Source organism: Sminthopsis crassicaudata, chromosome 3, assembly GCF_048593235.1.
Source record: "Sminthopsis crassicaudata isolate SCR6 chromosome 3, ASM4859323v1, whole genome shotgun sequence".
Classification (NCBI taxonomy): domain Eukaryota; kingdom Metazoa; phylum Chordata; class Mammalia; order Dasyuromorphia; family Dasyuridae; genus Sminthopsis; species Sminthopsis crassicaudata.
Genome location: NC_133619.1, coordinates 526,390,362 through 526,404,906, shown reverse-complemented (window position 1 = coordinate 526,404,906; position 14,545 = coordinate 526,390,362). Strand labels below are relative to the sequence as shown.

The 14,545-nt window shown below is 33.8% G+C and overlaps 1 protein-coding gene across 1 annotated transcript in view; it reads right to left on the bottom strand.

Moving 5' to 3' along the window:
• ARHGAP20 (Rho GTPase activating protein 20) overlaps positions 1 to 14,545 on the bottom strand; it is a 157,827-nt gene that overhangs the window by 65,035 nt on the left and 78,247 nt on the right. Inside the window, exons 3-4 of the mRNA XM_074304311.1 lie at positions 14,119 to 14,283; positions 4,820 to 4,969 (exon numbers count right to left, since the gene is read on the bottom strand). Of these exons, the coding sequence (XP_074160412.1) occupies positions 4,820 to 4,969; positions 14,119 to 14,283 (315 nt within the window). The remainder of the gene's footprint in view (positions 1 to 4,819; positions 4,970 to 14,118; positions 14,284 to 14,545) is intronic.

Here is a 14,545-nt window from a genome sequence, read left to right as displayed (position 1 = left end):
GTCATCAAAAAAGAAAAATATGACTAGAAAAAGAGGTGGGTCAGTCATGTGGTTAAGAGTGAGAATTAACAGATGGACAGCCTGAGTATTGGACTGATAATCAAGAAATGTTCAGTGACTTATAGTTTTCATGGGCAAGAGTCCTGCAGAATAAGAAAATTCTGAATCCATATACTCTCACAGTCTTCTCATTGTGCACATCTGCAACTAAATTATTCCTGCTTAATGATCTCTATTTTAGGCATTCTTATGCTGGGGGCATGTGAAGATGAAAGAATCTGAAAAATGTTCAGCATTTCATGGTTATACCAATATTTGGTGCTTTCAATCAGTTGTTCATGTTTACAATGGGTAATGATCTGTACTGCTAGAGTAACCACATCAAAAAAATTCCCTGGAGTGTTATTATGACATATAGAGTGACAGACAGTGATCCTGAGCTAAACTTTCTTTGGTTGAGGTATTGTCCTAGAGGGAAGAATTAAAATTTAGGGTCTACAAAGCTAATTTTGCATTATATAGCATGTCCCATAAGTCTCTGAGTACAGTTTAAGTTTTAGATTCAAAAGTTTATTAAGACTTTTGAGATAGTCTGTATAACATGAAATATGAAAAAAAAATACTTTCAAAACTTCGAATACTCTATCCATTATTATTAATCTGGTATTTACTTTCTTCTACTCTCTTCTGTTCCATATTATTATAGGGAGACTGCCAAACTAACATTTAAAATTTGGATGAAAATCTTTGCATAGAAAATTGTAATTGAGAAAAAAAGCCCAGCTCTCTTTTGTTGTTTAATTGTACTTAGCCTCCTGCAGATCACTCATTTATTTCCTAGAATCTTTAAAATTCTGAGTCGTTATACTCTCACAATCTTCTCACTGTGCACATTTGCAGCAAAATTATTATTGCTTAATAATCTCTATTTTAAACATCCCTATGATGAGGACAAAAATGAACATGAAAGAATCTGTTCAGTGTTTCAGGGTTATACTAATATTTTATTGGTACTTTCAATCAGTTGTTCATGTTTACAGAGAAATCACTTAGAGGTACTGGAAACTCTTCTCATTTTTTCCTCTTCCAGGAAAAAGCTTTTAATAAATATTTATAATTTGTTTGTATCAGTGTTGCTTAGCAAGTTTTCTTTTAAATAATCTCCCTGTATTGATTTTTTTAACTTTCATACATATATTTCTCCTCTTTCACAATTCCTTATAATCTTTTGATATATTCACCTTTTTCTTGACAGATTTTTTACGTTGAAATGATGAAAGAAATATAGCCTTTAGATCAAATCTTATTATCCACTAGGCAAAGACCTCAATCAAAAAATAAGTTAGATTCACAAATTGCTTTATTTTTTGAAAAGAAATCCAAAGACTAGTATTCAGTTAAAAATTCTACTTATCCAGCTTTTTAAATTTTTCTTATTATTCATTTAACATTATCTAATACCCAGCCAATAAGTACACGACTTATTGGGTCAAGACCAAAGCCTTCAGTACAATTCTATACCCTTGAAATGGATGACTAAATTTCCCAGACACTCTAGGTGGGAGATCATCCACAGTTTTCCATAATTCATGTGAACATTCTCTTTCACTCTGAATCCAAATCCAGATTCAATTGTTTTGCCAACACGTATAAAACAATGGGTTTCCTCATCCCCTTTCTCCCTAATGAAAAGAAATAATCACATGGAATTATTAAAGGCACAATACATTTGTGAAGCAATTATTACACTTTCAGCTTTTTAAAAATTTACTTTCACCTTAAGAGAAATAACATACTTCCCCCCCCCCCCCAAATTGATTTTTAGAAATAGTGGATTTTATTGATTTAATTGGTTTACTAGTTGGAATTTTTGTTAGAAGTCCCTCAGCTTTCAGCAGATCCTACACAGATGGTATTTGAGAGTACATTTCAAGTACTCTTTGGTGGTTTGGCACAGCTATGGATAAGCAGGGTCAAAGTGGTAGTTAAATGTGCAGTAACACTCAAGGAGAATGCTATTAAAGATGAGATAAGCTAATTAATAGACAATCCTTTAACAGCTGATAATTTTTCCAGATCTAGATTCTAAATAGGAAAGGCATGGGATTTCTGAAACATTAAAATGGGCTAAGGAGAAATGTAGGAAATATATGTCCTGTTATATAGAATGTCATTGTCTAAATGTGATTAGTATCAGAAAAGGCCCCTGAAAATGATTTATTTATAATAGGAACTGACAAAGTTCTATAGGGACGTTATCTTGAAAAATGAAGCCAAAAATTATGAAAATCAGGTTTTTTATATTTAACAAAATGTGGGTTACAATTGTGCCTTTTCACTAATAATCAGAATGAATCAAATATTGACTTTTGGGTGGTATAATTTTCCCAATGAAATTTTAGGATAACATTCTTTTACATTACAATCATAAAGAAAGTAATGGTTGCAAATATTCTATTTCTTCATCAATTTCCCCCAAGGCTTCCATCCTTTGATATTCAAATCATTAAGAGCTTATCACCACCAGCTACTTGAAGCAGATGAATGAAGAAGAGATAGAGTAAAAGGGGAGGGATATTTGAATGGGGATCAATTCTTGCTGGGAGGCTTCTAGTACTTAATCCGACCTCAAAGAACTAGGACCAGTCATTAGGAGTTAAAGGGAGGTAGCTTGCAGTTGAATATATGGAAGAGTTTCTTTACTATTAGAACAGTTCAGTAATAGAAATGGAGTGCTTTGTGAAATAGTGAGTTCCCAATCAATGAAAGTATGCAGAGTCTAGATGATCACTTGGCAGGATGTTGTAGATATAATTCCCATCTTTTCTCATGCAATTTAAGACCATGTCTTGAGAAATAATTCTCTACCCTTCTACACAACAGTTACAACTCTGCATACAGATTGGAGATATCTCATCAGACCAGATAATCATCTGGTATCCCACTGCTGTTCTAAGATATAAATGGAATGGTAGGATTTTGTAATTTTAACAGCAACATTAATTGCTTTAAAAAATCTGCATACGCCTTAATAGTAATATTTGGGTATTACATTGTAAAAATATTAATCATGTAAGCATAACTGTTGTTCAGTTGTTTCAGCTGAATCCAACTCTTTATACCTCATTTAGGGTTTTCTTGGAGTAGTTTGTTATTTCCTTTTCCAGCTCATTTTATAAATGAAGAAAAACAGATCTTAATGACTTGTCCAGGATCCCACAGCTAATAAATGTCTAAGGCCAGATTTGAACTCAAAAAGAGTCTGGGGCAGATACTCTACTCTGCCACCTAACTACTCATTTGATCATTACATATATATTTTAATGATACTAGGGCTTCATATCATCGGACATTCCATCCATAGGTACAGAGCACACCTCATCTACCTCTTGTCTTCATATACATTCTATACTGAAGAAGAAACAAATATGACATGACATGGGGCCTTCTTAGAAGTGTCTTGTTATCACATGGGAGTAGGAATGAAGCAGATACACTGCCCGTTAGTTAATCTCACTTTCACTTCGTGACCAAAATCCAACCTCCTTTTTGAGTCACACATCTCTTTCATACCATTTCCCACAAATCCATTGGTAATAATTTAAAGCTTACTCATTCTCACCATATACCTCTCTTTTAAATCCCTTTGTGTGACCCATTCCCAAAGGATGTATATTTATGAACACCATAGATTAAGCCTATACTTGTGTAATCCTATATATAATAAGGTTGACTGAGAAATGTTATTTTGCCATTTTTTAAAAATATTAAAACTCGTGGAAAATATAAGCCTTTATCAGAGTCTTCAAAAATCTATGAGTTTAATTAACATGGACTTAGGCTGAAACTATAATCTAATGATATTTGAGTCTTCCATGAAAATAAAATTTTTACAATTTACTAGTTTAGATTTTACTCTTTCCTATAAAATGTGAAAGAATTCTAGGTATAGAATATTCTACCAAATGCAGGAATCTTTTCTATACATCCCTGACAAGTATTTTTGGGCTTGTGTGTGTTGATTTCCAATGATGGAATTTACAGTCTCACAAATACCCTTCTTGAGTAGATGTTCGTTCACTCACTCTTCCCTCTTTCTATCCACATATGGTCCCATTAGCAGAAGATTCCCTTCCTCTGGATATCCATCTAGGTGCTCTTTACCTGGGGGCAAGCATCCTTTGGGGACCAGTAGGGAAAAACTTCTCAGAATTGTGCAATATTAAAAGAAGAGATTTTATGGACTTCCACAGTAAAATTCTTTGCTTAGACATAAATCCCAGCCACCATATCTTGGATGAATGGTCATATTTCTAAATACCTATAATGGGCAAAAGGCACTATTCTTGACAAAGAGGGCATAGATATGGATAATATAAGGCCTGATTTCAAATTCCATTTCTGCTATTTGCTGTCTATGTGACTTTGAATCACTTAAGTCACTTAACTTCCATGAGTCTCATTTCCTCATGGGTAAAATGAAAAGTTGGACTAGATAAGATAACCTTTGAGGAACTCCCTAGTTCTCAATCCTTGAGTATATGAGGAAGTGAGTAGACGATTCACTATCTCCACTGGCAGCTCCTTTCACTTTTGGACAATTCTATTTGTTAGAAGTTATTCTTTTCCTATATTATAGCTAAAATTTGCTACCCCACAAAATCTATTCTAATTTTGTCTTCTGGAGCCAAATAGAACAAACATTACTTCTCTGCTCTATGACTATTTTATGAATGCTACAGAAGATCAGTGAAAATGAAGTCCCTAAAGGAAAATAAATAGAAATAAAAGATCATCAGGTTCACATTTTAGTTCCTACCTGAAAGTGGCAACAAAGTTGACAACAGGCCATCCTAAAACAAATGACTTCATTGTATTGGTATTTCCTTCACCCACTTCATCCACACAGCTTGCAGTCCACATATCACTTAATTTGATTTTATTTTTTATCTTAAGATTGTTGTTATACCTAGGAAGACAAAAACACACACGTACACAATTTAGATGTTTTGTTCAGTCCAGGGAAGAAATTAAAGTACTGTATGGTAGATGAGGACGATAGGACATTTCCTAGTATAGTACATATCCATTGAGACCTTTGAGACTTCTTTGAACTCCGGTCCTCCTGACTTCAGGGCTGGTGCTCTATCCACTTTGCCATCTAGCTGCCCGAAATCAATTTCTTTATAAACTCAAGGTTACCTCCCTGCCTTTACCTGTGGGGCATGGGAATAGCAGTGAAAGGGAAATAGGATATATTCCTTATGTGTGGTTCCCCTTCTGCTTGAGTATTTTGGATTGATACAACTCTTTTTTTCTAGAAGCTGGTTCCAATCTTCCTTCCACAGTTTATTTCTTATTATTCTTATTTATACACTCTCTATATTCTAGCTAAACTGAAATGCTAGTTATTGCTCAGCTACATCTTCCATTCTTCTTTCTCTATGCATTTATGTAAGCCGACTTTTGTGTCTGAAATACATCTCCTCCATCATTTTTGATCACTGAAATCTTTTTTTTTTAGATCAACAAATATTTATTAAGTGATTAATATCAAAAGTAAAATGATGAAAAATGACAATCTAGCTAAAACTATATACATTATGGGGGCTTTGAAGTATGCCCACAACATCTAAGGAGGCACTCTGCATTTGGGAGAAGATATTCTATGTATATTTTTAAATTATATCTTTCATTTTTAGATCACTTTTGTTTTTTGTGTTCTGACATTCTGCAGTAAATTTATGGTATCTGAATTATAGGTGAATATGACTCTCATTACTTCTGGATATCCCTCCAAGAAAGAGAGAGAATGTCCTAGTCTGAAAGTTTTTTTTTTTTTTAAATAATTTTTTATTATATATTTTTTATAATATTATCCCTTGTATTCATTTTTCCAAATTATCCCCTCCCTCCCTCTACTCCCTCCCCCCGATGACAGGCAATCCCATACATTTTACATGTGTTACAATATAACCTAGATACAATACATGTGGATCACTGAAATCTTTTATTTCTAATATAGGTGCAAATTTTTTTTTATAAAAGTTCCCTGCATCTCCCTTCCTCACCCCTAGTCTTTGCGGAAGCAAATGATGCTTCTCTTTAAACATTCCTAAAACTTTTACCTTTCCTCTGACCTTTCTCATTCTATCCTGTATCACTTATTTATTCAAATATTTTACATGGCACACAATCACCACCATCACCACTACCATCATCACTGTCTCCCTCTACCTCCAAGACTATAAGGCAAAGATGTATTCTTTTTAATTTTTTTAATCCTTGGTACCTGGCATAGTGACTTGCATATTGTGAGCATTTAATAAATGTTTGCATTTGTTTGTTCTTAATTGAACTGAATTGCCATGTCTATTTCTCTCTTCAGCGGTCAGTTTTCATTTATTCACTTGCACTCTTAGGGTCAAGGACAATGTCTTTTGCATTTAGTAGGCACTCAGCAAATATTGATTGAGTCCAATTACTCATAAAAGACAAAGTTAGCATAAATAACAGAAATTCAAAGATAAGTGAAAAATTACAATTTTAACTGGTAGAGTTAATCTCTTGTTTTCACTCAGTCCCTTTATCAGAATAACCAAGAAGCATCTGGAGTCTTGCACTTTGTTGCCATTTATTTCCCTTGAAGAGTCTGTGGTTAATGTGTTAATGAGCAAGTCAAATTGTAGAAAGTTTAAGAGAAGGGATGGAGTATACCTTAATGCAATAAAGGAGCAGAAAAAGAGCTGTATATATATATATATATATATATATATATATATATATATATATATATATATATATATATATATATATATGTGTGTGTGTGTGTGTGTGTGTGTGTGTGTGTGTACACACACACACACACACACACACACACACACCCCCCAGGAAGGTGTGCCAGGCATTTTTTCAGGTTAGTCTAGTCTCTATTGAAAAGCAAGAAAAAGTCTAAGTACAAATACTAGTGGATTAGACAATTAGCATATATGAATAAAACATCTATTCATTTTGATAATAATGGTAGCCTTCATTGTATAGTGCCTTCTATGTACCCCACACTGTGCTAAGTACTTCACAAATATTATCTCATTTGATCTTATAAAGTTCTACATTACTGAAGATCTCTGGGTAATGAATACTACTGAAAAGTATGTCCCATCTTTAAAAAAAAAAAAAATCCCTTACTCTTTTATCTCTATAGAGGCAAACATAAAAATGCAACGATTTCCTTACTATAGGGCTTAAGAATATGCTTTCATCCAGTAAGTTTTCATCAATGATTAATACAATTATCTTTCACCTCTCTGTCCCTTTTGCTGGCTAAAACTGAGATCATATCACCTTCTCCATGGTTCTAGATAATACTGAATACCCAACTCAATCCAACCCAAGAAAGTTGGATTCAGGCCAAAGGCCAGGTGGATCACATCTGGCTATGCAATGAATTGACACACTTACCCTTTGTCTCTTGAGACCCAAGGAAAGATCCAGTTTAAGACACAAGTTAAATAGCTTTTTTGACAGTTTTGACATAATCCCCCACAGACATTTGATCTCAAAACTACCCTGGTCGTCATCATTTGTCCTAATTGGCAGTTTAAAAACTCAAGAGGGGCCTGAGACACAATAATAAGTGGGACAAGATAAAGGATAAAGAGAAAGCCCAATGAGACCAAAGGCATTTCACATTTCAAACGTTCCTGTGATTCTTATGCTTCATGAGACATTTACAAGGTAATGTTCTTCAATGGGATTTATGAAATAGGATTATTCAAGCATTTTACTTCAAAAATAATTGAGATTCAAAGGTTAACCTCCTCCTAAATTCTATCAAGTATTCTGAATAAAAGTGGAAGTAGAAAATACTCAGATATAATGTGGCTTCTCTTCCTGTTTAATTTGCTAATAATAAAGCATCCAGATCATTCATCTTAAAACACTGGGCATGCAATACTATTGCTCAAAACTATTCAAATACCCCCCAGTCTCCTCACTGCTTACCCAATAAAATTCAGTTCCCTTTTTGTCTCCCAGATTCTAATCCCAGACTATCTTTTCAGAGTTATCTCAGGTTCAAAGTCTTCATAAACCAAATTTCAAGACAAAACCAATCCCCACTCTCACCCCTGCTCCGTCTGACCCTTTCTACCTCTGTATACATGTGGTTGTTCTCATTATTTCCACCTATTACACATTCACCCATCATTCAAGACTAGCACATCATGCCTATTATCTTGGGCACTTATTCTGGACAAGTTTCTGAATCTCTGTAGGCAACAGTTTCCTTTAAAAGGAGGGGATCATATTAGTGCAATGGGAAAAAAATGTTAGCTAGAAATTCCTAGAGGACCTAGGATGCCATCTTGACTTTGACTCTTTCATTGTGAATTTGTATAAGTCCCTTAGGTAATCTATCACATTCTAAGTTGCATGATAATGATTCCTGGGCATTTATTATCTAAGCAAAAAAAGGGAAAGTTCTGGGCATGAACAATGCCAGTTCCTTTCAGCATTCCCTCCAGTACTCCTACATTGTAGTTATGAAGCAAAGGAGTTCTCTTTCTCTTTGTTGGCCCAATTTATTAGAAGAGACTATTATTCTGAATCTAAGATTGTCTTTTGGAATATGTCTGCAGAAAATTTCTTAATGCCATCTTAGTAAAAATTTTAAAATTGAATTATATCTGTTCAATTTAATCAGTACCTTTAAAAAAAATTCTTCATCTCAATTGCTCAATTACTCACCTCTAAACTCAGTCTGAAAACTTCAATGGGTCTCCCAATGATTTAGTACAAATTATTCTAGCTCTGCTATTACAACAAAACTATAAAGATATAAACCACATGAACCAAATAGTCTTTCAACTTGTTTAATTGCTGATATTCATGTGCTCTGATATGCTGAGTGAAAGACAGAGGTGAAGAGGACTAGTAACTGGGCATAAATGACTATAAAATGAAACTGGCTTGAGATGAGGCCATGTGGTTTAATGAAAAGACCTGGATTCAGAAGACATTCAAATCATAATTCTGCCCATTAATACCCATTATTAATATTAATTAATAGTCAGGAAATGGTTTAGGAAAGTCATTTGACCTCTCTGGCCTCAGTTTCTCCATCTTTGAGGAGTGATTAGACTAGGTTGGTCCTTTCCAGCTCTAAATCTATGATCTTTACAACAATATTAATCTAAGCAAACAATGGGGAAAAAATCTGTTCATTTAAAGCAAAAATCTTTGTCTCCAAATTTAATTTCATTCTTTCATTTCCAACCATCTCATTATACAGTATTGTTTCAGTATGTCTTTTTTTTGTTAAGCCAGAATTCCCCAATAGATGGTGGAAATCTGTAATATTTTAAGGAATTTTTCCTAGCCTTATAATTTATTATGTAACCTAGAACCACCAAAGTAGTATGTCAATTATCTATATTTTGTTACTTTTCAATTTTTGACCAAAATATAAGGGCCTATAAATTATTTCTCAATTCATTTCTGTAATGGGCAAACAAAATATTGGTAGACCAATGGCAACAAGAGTTTTACAAGATCTAGCTACAATTCTATTTCTCTCCACTGAATGTCAACTGTATAGCTTATTTTTTTTTCTAAAGATAGCAGAAGACCTTTCCTCTAGTAATTCTAATAGATCCTTAGTTAAAACCAAAAACAATCTAATAATTGCTCTTTTAACTTTTTAAAAATTGGCAGCAGACACGTCACTACTAACGTTAAAAAAAATGCTTTATTTAACTAGGAAGAATGTTCTAAGAATGTACTAGATATCTGATGACAACAAATTCAAGTGTGTGAGTTCCTGATATTTTGCTGTTGTACTTGTTCAATTATGTCTAACTCTGTGTGATCCCATTTTGGGGTTCTCTTGGTAAAGAATGGATTGCCACATCCTTTTCCAGCTCATTGTACAGATGAGCAAAGACGGTTAAGTGACTTGCTCTGAGTCACACACCTAGTAAGCATCAGAGGACAGATTTGAACTCATGAACATGAGCCTTCCTGATCCCAAGTCCAGTGCTCTATCCACCTAAGCTGCCATCCCTATCATATTCAAAATATCTAAAAAATTGTAGTTATTTGTCATGTAAGTGGTAAGCCTTAAAGTTCTACTTATTTTTGTTCCAATCAAAGAATCCAAGTCTTTTCAGGATAACATATATGGAGCCAGAAAGTACTTTTATGGGCCATCAAGTAGAATTTTAACATTTTACAGATGAGGAATCTGAAGACCCAAGAGTGTAAATATCTTACTCAGGATAACCCATTTAGTATGTGGGACTGATCATTTAAGTCAGTCTTAACATCTCTGGTTTTTGTTTTCTCATACACAGCATAAAAGGGCTGGACTAAATAAAACCTAAAGTTCCTCTTAGCTTTAAATCAAATGATCCTGATATCTAGATAGTCTTGAATACTAAAAAAGAGTTTGTGGGCCAGGAAATAATTGAGTTAAGTAATAATAATAATAATGACAATGACAAGGATATCTCTTTAATCCTCTTGTTTATAAAGTGGTTTTATACATTGTCTCATTTAATCCTCACGTGTTATTCCCATTTTATCTGTGTCAGCTATGTGATACAATAGATAGAGGTGCTGGACATAGAATCAGGAAGAACTGAGTTTGAATCTTGCTTTGGGGATTTACTAGCTCTGTGATGCCCATGTAAGATATTTAACCTTTTATAGCTTTAGTTTCTTTATCTATAAAATGGCTTCTATAATAATAATAATAGTATCTACTTACCTCATAGGGTTATGATGATCAAAGCAGATTATATATATAAAATGCTTTACAAATCTTAAAGTATAACACAAATGCTAGCTAGCAGTAATATAATGGTAATAGTGCTGGTGGAGTAGTAATGATGGTAGTAGTAGTAATAGTAGTACTAAAATGCCAGGGAGGAATAATAATTTGCTTATGCTTATACAGACAGGCAGTGTTGAGGCCAAAATTCAAATTAAGATTTCTCCTGATTTCTAAGAATGTCTTTTTTCCTTCACTATACTACCTTTCGCTTAAAAAAATTTCCAAAAGTGGATGAAAATAAATTCATGCTTTAAAAAAATTGAGTTATGTGCAATATGATAAATATGGAAATATGTTTAGAAGAATTGTACATGTTTGACCTATATTGGATTACTTCCTGTCTGGGGGGGAAAGAGGGGAAGAGAGGGAAAAACATTTGGAACACAAGGTTTTGCAAGGATGAATGTTGAAAACTATTTTTGTGTGTATTTTGAAAAATAAAAAGCTACCGTAAAAATATAAAAGTTGAGTTAAAACTGAAATATTCTACTTCACATTGAGAAATATTTGTTCTATGATTTCACAATTATATTTGGGGTGAACATATAAAGATATGTAGCAGACAACTTGATTTACTAATAATGTGAAGAGGCAAAATCTGAGCATTGCTTTTGAAATCTCAATCTGATTCAGATCTTGAAGGAAAAAAAAACACCAATACAAATTGTTGTTTTAAGAGAGGTAAGTAGAATCTAGGCACAGTTTCTCCACGTCCTACCCATCTCTCTTAAAAACAGCAATTTTTCCAGTGGGAAAAGAACTTGGTCTTTAGATAGCAGCCATATGAAGGAAAAACAAATGAGTACAGGTCCGGTAAACATCTATTTACTTTCTCTAACTATCCTGGTAATTACAGAGGAAGAAAAACCAAAAAAGTACAGGAAGAAATTTTTTCCTAGGAATTAAAAATGAATATGTTACAAATAGATTGTAGGTTCCTGAAGAGCAAGGATCTTGTTTTATTTCTTTTGAATGCCCTTTTAGTGCCCAGAATTGTTAATAGGCATAATGAGTGACTTATGCAAATAGCAGCCAATACCTGTTGAATAAGGAATGAATTAATGAATTGATATTTATTCCTTTGTTTTAAGTTATCTATAAATGCTATTTCCTTTGATATTTCCATTTTTGATGAATTCCAATTTAAACCTCCATGGATAAAATCTTCTCGGCCTCTGCATTTCTACGGATATCATAACAACATCTGCATCCACATCTGTAAGCATTCTAATCTTATCCAAACTAAATCCTGCATCATTTGATCTTCTTTCTGGCAGCATCTCAAAGATTATAAGATCATGAGTTTAGAATGCTGCACTTTCAGGCCATTGAGTCCAACTCCCTCATTTTATAGATGAGAAAATTGAGGCCCACAAGATCTAAATAAATTTCCCCAAGATTAAAAGGATAGCAAAAAATAGAGTTGTGATTTAAATCTAGGTCCTCTGATTCCTATGTGGCATGGATCAATGCAGATTATCTGGAAAAGATATAGGCAATCTTCATATCACTCACTAGATTTTACTTATTTACAACAGACAGAGAGGGGGAAGTGATACCCTGTCCACGTAAAAACAGCTAGAGTATATTAAAGAGTATAAGGGATACCCAGATGCTAAAAGTTTTGGGACATATCACAGTAAAAATAAGACTTGTTGATTAAATATCAATGTCATATTATAAATATTTCATAAAATTAATACTTAATCTTGTTAGACTTAAATATGACATAATAAAGGGCATTAGGAGGCAGAGAATGGTTTAAATCATTAGTCACAAATCTCTCTTTTGCTATAGAACACGCCATTTCCCTACTCTAGGTTGTCTTCCATCTCTCTTTATTTTCAAATGGGCCTTTTGGCTTCTGACTTTTTTTTTTTTCAAATCTCAGCTAAAGTCCTTCTTTCTACAAGAAACCTTTCCTAGTACATGCTTACTTAATGTTACTGCTCTTATCATTTTCATTCTATCCTGTATTTAACCTGTTTGACCATGGCTGTTTTCATCTTGTCTCTACTTTTAGACTGTGACAGGACAGTCTATTGCCTTTCTTTTTATCCCCAGGTTTTAGCACAGTACCTGGCCCTTAGTGGATATTTAATAAATGTTTTACCAATGTAATATTTTTTAGCTATGGTATTAATGAAGTAAGATTAAACACAATACTTGTGAAATTTTAAAGGAATACAAAGCAGATATTAGATGATGGACTTTACTAAGGTCCCAAATGATCTTCATAGATTAAAACAAGGAACTCTAGCTAATAAAATGAAATCAACTAGGGATTAATGTAAATATATAATGTTTTGGGTTTTTTTTTGGGGGGGGTAGTATGCTCAACTTGGAGAGAAAAGACAAAAATGGGGGTGTTGTCAAAGATTTATTTTTAACAATAAACTCCCAATAAATGTCTTGAGGTCAGTGAAGATGTAGCTCAATCTCTCACACATATATTATCTACCCACAGACACATGGTACAATCAAGATTGATGCTTGAAGTAATGACCTTGAGGGGCATTCACTGCAAAGTGAGGAATCATCAGAGAAAGATTTAATTATGTTCACTGTAATCCCTTTACTAAAGGGACTTGTCATTTAGGAGGTTTTCAATGACAATTTACAGGCATAATGCTACCGACAATAATAACACTTTACAGTTTCATGGAGCATTATTCTTATAATAACCCTGTGAAGTCAGGAGTAAAACTAAAGGTCATGAGTCCAAGAAAACCAAAACCAAGAACAACACTTTGAGACTTAGGAGGGATATTATATATTATATTTATTTCATTTAATCTTTATTTATTTATTTATTTTGCTGAGGCAATTGGGGTTAAGTGACTTGCCCAGGGTCACACAGCTAGGAGAAGTACTAAGTGTCTGAGGCCACATTTGAACTCAGGTCCCCCTGACTTCAGGGCTGGTGCTCTATCCACTGTGCCACCTAGCTGCCCCTAGAAGGGATTTTATAAGTCAGTCCAATACTTTCATTTGACAGATAAGGAAACTAATATCCAAGAAAATAAATGGCTAGGCCAAAGTAACAAAGGAAGTTAATTGCAAAAATTAGCTCAATATGAATGAATACATCTTGACTTAATTATAGTTAAAAATAAGCACACATGAATAAGAGAAATGTATGAAATCAAAATAAAACATCCTTCATCATCAAAAAGATTGGCATGTACTAACCAAGGATTGATTAGACACTCTTCTTCAGGGTCACAATGACCATTTGCTGAGGATATTCCAATGCATTTTGATAAAGATACTGGGATACTTACTTGATCTTAGTCACAACGAACAAATCATTAAACAGAAAGATATGTCGCTCCTGACACTGCAGACCCCTTTTGAGTTCGACACGACCATCAATCAGCAGCGACCTGCTGGAACCCGTAAAAGAATTAAGAAATGCACATGGGTCCAAGTTGGCAGATGGACTCTCCCTGTGAAAGAAAAAAACAACATTGCAGTATTTAGCAAAATGATCCAAAGTATGAAGGAATTTTATAACACAAACCAGGCCAAATCCAGCTGCCAATATTAGCTGAGTATCATTTTTGACCTAGTCGTCAAAATATTGCCATAGATTCTATAGTTGTCTAAGAAATAAGAGGTTGGCTCCTATCACAACAAATTCCACATAGGTAATCATTCATCCCGAAGGTAGAATTTCTTCTGAATAAACTTCTAATTCTTCTTACTCTG